The following is an 8,783-nucleotide window of genomic DNA, read 5'->3' on the forward strand; positions in this document are numbered from 1 at the left end:
TCTTCAATTTCGACTCTTTATAATTCAAAATTCAACCGAAAAAAAGAAGAGAAAAACTAGCTAATTAGAATCTTTTTGAAAAAATTAAAAAAAGAATTTATAGAACATCATTAGTAATTTTTCCTGATTAAGATTAATTTTACAATTTTGATGACATGTTTTAAATAGGTTAAAATCCAATCTACACTTTCTTAGAATATATAACAAATTGGACCGAGCTATATTTCTAACAAAGACAAATCATTATTTCTTCTAGATTTTCCAGAACAAAAATGTTAAAATAAATTCTAAAGACTTTGAAATAAGATTTAAATTTGATTCTACAGATTTTGTAGATTTGCCAGAATAATTTTTTTAAATTTTAATCATAATAACTTTGAAGAAATATTTCACAAATATTCTTCGTCGAAAAAACAGAAACTAAAATGAATAATTAAATTAAAATGTATTTATTATTCTATACAATAAAAACAATACATTTACTTGAACGTTGATTTAAATTGTCAGGAAAGAAGAGGAAGGAATTTAAAAGGTAAAAAGGTACATGTGTTTAAAAATCCTAAAATCCTTTTTAAGGTTGTATTTTTTCTCTAATATTGTCTTTCTGAAAGTTATAAGAAACCAAATTTATTTAAACAAGTGAAGACCAAGTCTTTAAAATATTTTCTTGGATTTTCAAATTCTATTTGAGTTTTGTCTCTCTTAGAATTAAAAATGTCGGGCAAAGCGAGACCAGCTTGCTAGTAAATAAATACAATTAAAAAAATAGAGGCAGCTCACTGGTAAGTGCTGCTATTTGAGCTATTTTTAGAACAGGCCAGCGGGCTACTCATCTGGTCCTTACGGGCTACCTGGTGCCCGCGGGCACCGCGTTGGTGACCCCTGCCATAGATGTTTTGTTTTTTTCAAAATAAGTGGTCAAATTCCAGGGCATTTATTCTGCTCAGTTTGATGCTCACTACTTTTGTCAGCAGTATAAATAGCTAATATTGTAACGAATGCAGAGAGAATGCAGAATGACATCATCGCTATACATGCACACAAAAACTAACCCCCCTCATTCTCTGCTCAGCGCTATTACAATACAGTACACACACTCCGATCACAGCTCAAGGCTACTCGCCATCCCCAACAGACTCGTGCAATGTCAGTGCGCTCGCTGTCGTCCCCCGTCCGCCCGTGTTGACGTCTCGCCGCTCTGACAGGCACACTGAAACTGACAGCATGATTTGTACTCCGGCGCAAACAAGCAACATCAATTCCCACGAGATGAAGCCCCGTAAAAAAACGCCTCGGAAATTCCTTCGACTGTGTGTTTTGCATTTTTGTTTTGTCTTAGGAGAGCTGCAGGTGAGCAGCGGCGAGTTCAGCAACTCACTCGCCGAAAAGTACTTTTTGTCGAGTGAGATGTTATTTCATGGTCTCCTGGGTACTTAAAATGTATTATCTGAAGGGCACGTTTAAAAAAGAAATGGAAAAAAAATAAAAAAGGACATGAAACGGTGTGTTCAAATTGACCATGCTTCGCAGAGCCCACATCGGACAGCCGCGGGAGTGCTCGTCCTGCTCGTGCATATCTTGGGAAAAGGGACGTAAGTGCAAAAACGGAGTAAAGGATGGTTATGTATTTTTGACCAACCTACAGGGAAAATCTCACAAGCGGCCAAAATGCCCTTAAAAATCTGCACCGATTAACAGCTAAACATTTACTTTGCCGTTACAGTAACTTTTACTACACCTGCAATGCAAAGCCTTGAGCAAAGCTATTTAACTGGCAGCTGGTGTATGACTTCAGACCAGTTCAGTTCAAAACGTACGTTTATGTAGTAGACTTAGACTAACTTTATTGATCCACAAGGGACATTTTTCCACACAGTAGCTCAGTTACAAAGGATGGAAAGTGTAAGGATAATGCAGGTATAAAGTAGACTAAAAATGTACCATAGTAGCTATATAAAATGTAACATTTATGAAATATTGACATATTATATGTACTGATTAGGGATGTCCGATAATGGCTTTTTGCAGATATCCGATATTCCGATATTGTCCAACTCTTTAATTACCGATACCGATATCAACCGATATATGCAGTCGTGGAATTAACACATTATTATGCCTAATTTGGACAACCATGTATGGTGAAGATAAGGTACTTTTTAAAAAAAATAAATAAAATAAGATAACTAAATTAAAAACATTTTCTTGAATAAAAAAGAAAGTAAAACAATATAAAAAACAGTTACATAGAAACTAGTAATGAATGAAAATGAGTAAAATTAACTGTTAAAGGTTAGTACTATTAGTGCAGTGTTTTTCAACCTTTTTTGAGCCAAGGCACATTTTTTGCGCTAAAAAATGCAGAGGCACACCACCAGCAGACATCATTAAAAAACGAAACTCAGTTGACAGTAAAAAGTCGTTGTCGTTTTTGGGTATGACCTTAAAGCATAACCATCAATATAACTCTTGTCTCAAAGTACTGTCACCACCTGTCACATCACACCCGGACTCATTTAGACTTTTTTGGGGTTTTCCTGTGGGTAGTGTTTTAGTTCCTGTCTTGCGCTCCTATTTTGGTGGCTTCTTCTCTTTTTTTGGTATTTTCATGTCTTTCTTTTGATCGATATTTCCCCGCATCTACTTTGTTTTAGCAATCAAGAATATTTCAGTTGTTTTTATCCTTCTTTGTGGGGACATTGTTGATTGCCATGTCATGTTCGGATGTACATTGTCTTTGCTCAACAGTAAGTCTTTGCTGTCGTCCAGCATTCTGTTTTCGTTTACTTTGTAGCCAGTTCAGTTTTAGTTTCGTTCTGCATAGCCTTCCCTAAGCTTCAATGCCTTTTCTTAGGGGCACTCACCTTTTGTTTATTTTTGGTTTAAGCATTAGATGCCTTTTTACCTGCACCCTGCCTCCCGCTGTTTCCGACTTTGGCTACCGGCTACCACCTACTGATATGGAAGAGTATTACACGGTTACTCTGCCGAGCTCTAGACAGCACCGACACTCAACAACAACACATCATTTGCAGACTATAATGACTGGTTTGCAAAAAATATTTTTAACCCAAATAGGTGAAATTAGATAATCTCCCACGGCACACCAGACGGTATCTCACGGCACACTAGTGTGCCGCGGCACAGTGGTTGAAAAACACCGTATTAGTGGACCAGCAGCACGCACAATCATGTGTGCTTACGGACTGTATCCCTTGCAGACTGTATTGATATATATTGATATATAATGTAGGAACCAGAATATTAATAACAGAAAGAAATGGGGGGAGGGAGGTTTTTTGGGTTGGTGCACTAATTGTAAGTGTATCTTGTGTTTTTTATGTTGATTTAATAAAAAAAACAAAAACCGATACAGATAATTAAAAAAAAACGATACCGATAATTTCCGATATTACATTTTAACGCATTTATCGGCCGATAATATCGGCAGGCCGATATTATCGGACATCCCTAGTACTGATATATTTTTATATAATATATACAATATATAACAATTACCATGTACAGTATATGTAACAGCTGCAGCACAAAAGGGCAGCATAAAATAGAGATGAGATTCAACAGAAAATATACATGATAAACAAAGAGAGGTCGCTAACATGTCAGGTGTCATGTAATAGACAGATATCATCTATTGCTGTATGGCGAGTGATTATACAGCTGGATGGAGTGCGGAATGAAGGAGTTCTTGAATCAAACACTGTGGGAACGAAGCAGAAGGAGCCTGTTGGAGGATGAACTCCGCTGTCCCTCAATTGTCTGGTGGAGTGGGTGGGCAGGATTGTCCATGATGGCCAGCAGTTTGTCCAGTGCCCTCCTGTCCCTCCCTGACTCAAACGCCTCCAACTGCGTGCCAATAGTTTGGCCGGCTTTCCGGATCAGTTTGTCAATACTGTTTAAGTCCATTTTGCTGGTGCTGCTCCCCCAACAAACCACTGCAAAGTACAGGGCACTGGCCACAAAAGACTGAAAAAAAAATCCTCAACAGCTTGCTGCACACATTAAAGGCCTACTGAAAGCCACTACTACCGACCACGCAGTCTGATAGTTTATATATCAATGATGAAATCTTAACATTGCAACACATGCCAATACGGCCGGGTTAACTTGTAAAGTGCAATTTTAAATTTCCCGCTAAACTTCCGGTTGAAAACGCCTTTGGATGATGACGTATGCGCGTGACGTAGCCAGTGAAACAGAAGTATCGGTACCCCATTGAATCCAATACAAAATAGCTCTGTTTTCATCTCATAATTCCACAGTATTCTGGACATCTGTGTTGGTGAATCTCTTGCAATTTGTTTAATGCACAATGGAGACTGCAAAGAAGAAAGTTGTAGGTGGGATCGGTGTATTAGCGGCGGACTACAACAACACAACCAGGAAGACAGAGATGGATAGCAGACGCTTTAGCCGCCGAACTCACCTTAACTTCCTCCGTCTCGCCGACCGCATCTGTGATCGGGTGAAGTCCTTCGTCGCACCGTCGATCGCTGGAACGCAGGTGAGCACGGGTGTTGATGAGCAGATGAGGGCTGGCTGGCGTAGGTGGATAGCTAGTTAGCATAGCTCTGTGAGGTACGGTTGCTAAGTTATCTTCTATGGCGTCGTTAGCAACAACATTGTTAACCTTCGCCAGGCTGGAAAGCATTAACCGTGTAGTTACATGTCCATGGTTTAATAGTATTGTTGATCTTCTGTCTATCCTTCCAGTCAGGGGTTTATTTATTTTGTTTCTATATGCAGTTAAGCGCGATCCTATCACGTTAGCTCTGTAGCTAAAGTGTTTCGTCGATGTATTGTCGTGGAGATAAAAGTCACTGTGAATGTCCATTTCGCGTTCTCGACTCTCATTTTCAAGAGGATATAGTATCCGAGGTGGTTTAAAATACAAATCCGTGATCCACAATAGAAAAAGGAGAGAGTGTGGAATCCAATGAGCCAGCTTGTACCTAAGTTACGGTCAGAGCGAAAAAAGATATGTCTTGCACTGCACTCTAGTCAATCACTCTAACGTTCCTCATCCACAAATCTTTCATCCTCGCTCAAATTAATGGGGTAATCGGACCGAATCGCTCTAGCTGCACTGTAAACAATAGGAAAATATGAGGAGCTGTTCAATTGACTACGTCACGCTACTTCCGGTAGGGGCAAGGCTTTTTTTTTATCAGATACCAAAAGTTGCGATCCTTATCGTCGTTGTTCTCTACTAAATCCTTTCAGCAAAAATATGGCAATATCGCGAAATGATCAAGTATGACACATAGAATGAATCTGCTATCCCCGTTTAAATAAAAAAAATTCATTTCAGTAGGACCTAAGCTTCCTCAGAAAAAAAGAGTCTGCTCATGCCCTTCTTGTATACAGCTTTGCTGTTGTACTTCCAGTCCAGTCTGCTGTTCAAGTGTACTCCCAGGTACTTGTACTGCCCCACTAGTGCCACCTCCCGGCCCTGGATCTTGATGGGCTCCATCAAGCAGATTCCGAAAAGCAACATTGCAACCATCAATCCTTAAAGGGAAACTTCGGTTTTTTTCAACCTGGGCCCTGTTTTCATAATTTTTTCTGTATATGTGAGTGCTGGATAAAACATTTTTTGAGGTCGCGCCAGTATTGAGCAGGGCAGGCAGCCTCCAGCCCAGCTAACGCTCGTACACAGGGCAACTGGCTCTCGTCAAAATTCGGCCTATAAACATGCATTTTTTTCACACTGACAGGCTCAGATAGTTACAATGAGTGTCCGACAACATACTAGAAAGGAGAAATTAACGTATGTCTCTACCTTTAGCTGGAGATCGCTGTTTGTTGTGAGCTGTGTCCAAATCTCACCACGCTACAAATCTCGTTCCGAAATCTCGCGATAACTGTCTGTATGCGGGACAGTCAAAGCTGCAGTTGATGCAGGGGCAGTCTGGTTGTTGTACACACAATAACAATTTGCACTGAGTGTCATTCCAGTGATGTTGAATTTGAATGGTTACAGTTCAATTGTTCAGAAAAGGTATTGGCATAGCTAAACTTACCACTGATTGTGTCCAAGTAGGAGGTAGTGCCAGATAGGTCCCGGACAATGATGGCTTGGTGCGAGGTGTGGTCTGATGGGGACTTGAAAGAAGAACTTTCAAGCAAGATGAGAGATTAGGACCTCTTGATTGAGATGGATCTTCGTCTGCTCTGTGTTGCGTTTTGACAGGAGTGGATTGTGGGACTGCAGCAAATTCTGTTGCTTGTGGAGAATCACCACCATCAGCCTCCTAAAATTGTTTTATTCACAGCCAAGTAAGAACATTATTATTGTACAACTCATAATTATATTTCTTCTATTACAGTTTATAAGTTTACAACATATACAATTGTTTCCCTGTTCTCAAAATCAGAATAGCCATAAAGTATAAGTGTGTAGTCTAAAACATTACACAGTCATTGAGCTACACTTCAGCGCCACTAATAAGCTGATCTCTATGATGTTTCCTAATGTATTAGTTGTCACCAGTGCCTCATGTGCAAAGGTAGATATAAAAACAGTCTTATGTTATGTAATTGGTTAGTATAAATATTACATTTTTACACCATGCACACACACACACACTTTAGAAAAAATATTACTCAGATATCAATTTGTGAATATCACTTTTCAGATTCTGATTACTTTATTCTAATATGAATGTGAAACGCAGAAAAGAGGGGATAAGTCTCTATTCATAGGCCATTAGGCTCAGTCGATTTTTTGGGGAAAAAATATGGGTTTAGGTCATGCCATCCTATCATATCAAAAGAATCAAACAAAGGCAATAATCAGAAAAAACTATCCGCAAAGTAGTAGCTATACCACCCATTGTAACTGAGCTACATTTTGATCTAAAAGATATTGTATTGCGCCTGACACCCATATATATATATATATATATATTGTTTATATATTGGATGTAGTGTTTTGAGAATGCTGGATTGTGAAAAAGACCACTGCTCATCCGTAAACTAAATGCTTATAAGCGGTGCTGTAGCTGAATTTACAAACTAAGAAAAACATCAAAACAGCGATCACACATTCAACTCATTGATAAAGTATATGCACAGTGTTTGAAATTACAAACTAGGTCAATTATAGATGCTGTCAGCTACGTATGAGCATCCTTTGTCCGATTTTTACACTAGTTGAAAGTTTACACATGCTATTTGCTAGTAAAGGTGCTAATACAGTGCTTATATTTGCTACTATCATTCGTGTATACTGATATCACATCAACACAACATATTAGCTAATAACGTAACATTACCTGCACTCTGCATGCAGCTGGTGTCTCCCATCTTGGGACTGCACTTTTCTTTAGGTAAAGGTGCTTCGGATTTGGTCTCTTCTTTGACTGGCAGTAGTCATCCCGATCAAAGTGATCACTGCAGACCCTGTGGTCGGCACGGCGCAGTACATCAACAGGAGTGTCGGCATCCATTTGTAGCACAGCTAGCCATAACTTCAGTGTGTCCGTGTTGAAGTAAGGTAGTCTATGAAAGCTGCGCGAAGAGTAGCGCAACATTTTGTTGCCACAGTTTGGAAATGCGCACTCACGAACCATTGTTTTACTTTTATCCTTTTCTATAAAACTAAACTAACAGTCTTCGGTAACTTAGTCCAATACAAAATCACTTCGGTCGTCTCTCTTCACCTCAGTCAGGTAACTGTTTTTCCACCGGTGTTTTGTCGCGAGTTATCGCGAGATTTCGGAACGAGATTTGTAGCGTGGTGAGATTTGGACACAGCTCACAACAAACAGCGATCTCCAGCTAAAGGTAGAGACATACGTTAATTTCTCCTTTCTAGTATGTTGTCGGACACTCATTGTAACTATCTGAGCCTGTCAGTGTGAAAAAAATGCATGTTTATAGGCCGAATTTTGACGAGAGCCAGTTGCCCTGTGTACGAGCGTTAGCTGGGCTGGAGGCTGCCTGCCCTGCTCAATACTGGCGCGACCTCAAAAAATGTTTTATCCAGCACTCACATATACAGAAAAAATTATGAAAACAGGGCCCAGGTTGAAAAAAACCGAAGTTTCCCTTTAACAGTATTAGGAAAAAACGCCGCTACTAACTCTCACGAGTAACGAGTAATCAAATTAAATACTTTTACATACGTTACGTCATTTGCGATGATGCATTTGAAGTATGGTAGCATGCTACTTTGATGTGGCGTTATGTCAGCAAGACAGAGTCAGAAGCAGGAAGTACGTTCTACTAATGAAAGCAACAACCAGCGCTACACTCAAAATTAACTTGATATCACATAGGAAGAGGCAACATCACACAGCAAACATGTAGGCTCACATACACTCCTACTACTACTACGAGGGAATAATGAACAACAAATCAATGATTAAAGTGACAAGCTTGCAATCCTACCACTAATAGACTTCTTAAATCTGCAACCACATAATTTTCCCATTGTGGGATGAATAAAGTCCATCTTATCCTACCCTGTTAAGCTAACAACCACATATCAATGATATTACTTTGGTTTTAATACGTTTTAAGTATATTTTATTTGCGGACACCACAACCTTTTTGTTAGAGGTGGGTGAAAACGAATGCATCAAAATTTAAAGATGGTTCGATGTAAATGAATTATCCTTGAGTACTGGTAAAAAGATAACTTTATGATTTTTTTTGTAGTAGTAAGAAAAGTGTGGATGCGATTCAAAAAACACAAGACATTAAGTTTTTGGGTATTATGACTGATTAAAATTTGTTATGGAAATCACATATACACT

General features: G+C 39.1%; 1 protein-coding gene across 1 annotated transcript; it reads right to left on the bottom strand.

Moving 5' to 3' along the window:
- Positions 1-1,115: 1,115 nt before the first annotated feature.
- LOC133662615 (uncharacterized) lies at positions 1,116-8,065 on the bottom strand. Its single transcript, XM_062066729.1, has 4 exons — positions 7,299-8,065; positions 6,045-6,275; positions 5,887-5,932; positions 1,116-1,198 (listed from the first exon to the last, which is right to left on the bottom strand). The coding sequence occupies exons 1-4, from the start codon at positions 7,593-7,595 to the stop codon at positions 1,116-1,118; spliced, it is 657 nt and encodes a 218-aa protein (XP_061922713.1). The 5' UTR covers positions 7,596-8,065.
- Between the last annotated feature and the right edge of the window lie 718 nt (positions 8,066-8,783).

This window comes from Entelurus aequoreus, linkage group LG12 (assembly GCF_033978785.1).
Source record: "Entelurus aequoreus isolate RoL-2023_Sb linkage group LG12, RoL_Eaeq_v1.1, whole genome shotgun sequence".
Classification (NCBI taxonomy): Eukaryota; Metazoa; Chordata; class Actinopteri; order Syngnathiformes; family Syngnathidae; genus Entelurus; species Entelurus aequoreus.

Coding starts and splice junctions, on each gene's coding strand:
- LOC133662615 (XM_062066729.1), bottom strand. CDS start 7,595: ATGGTTCGTGAGTGCGCATTTCCAAACTGTGGCAACAAAATGTTGCGC. Junction 6,276..7,298: donor CAGCTGCATGCAGAGTGCAG/GTAATGTTACGT, acceptor AAACAATTTTAG/GAGGCTGATGGTGGTGATTC. Junction 5,933..6,044: donor CTACTTGGACACAATCAGTG/GTAAGTTTAGCT, acceptor TACAACAACCAG/ACTGCCCCTGCATCAACTGC.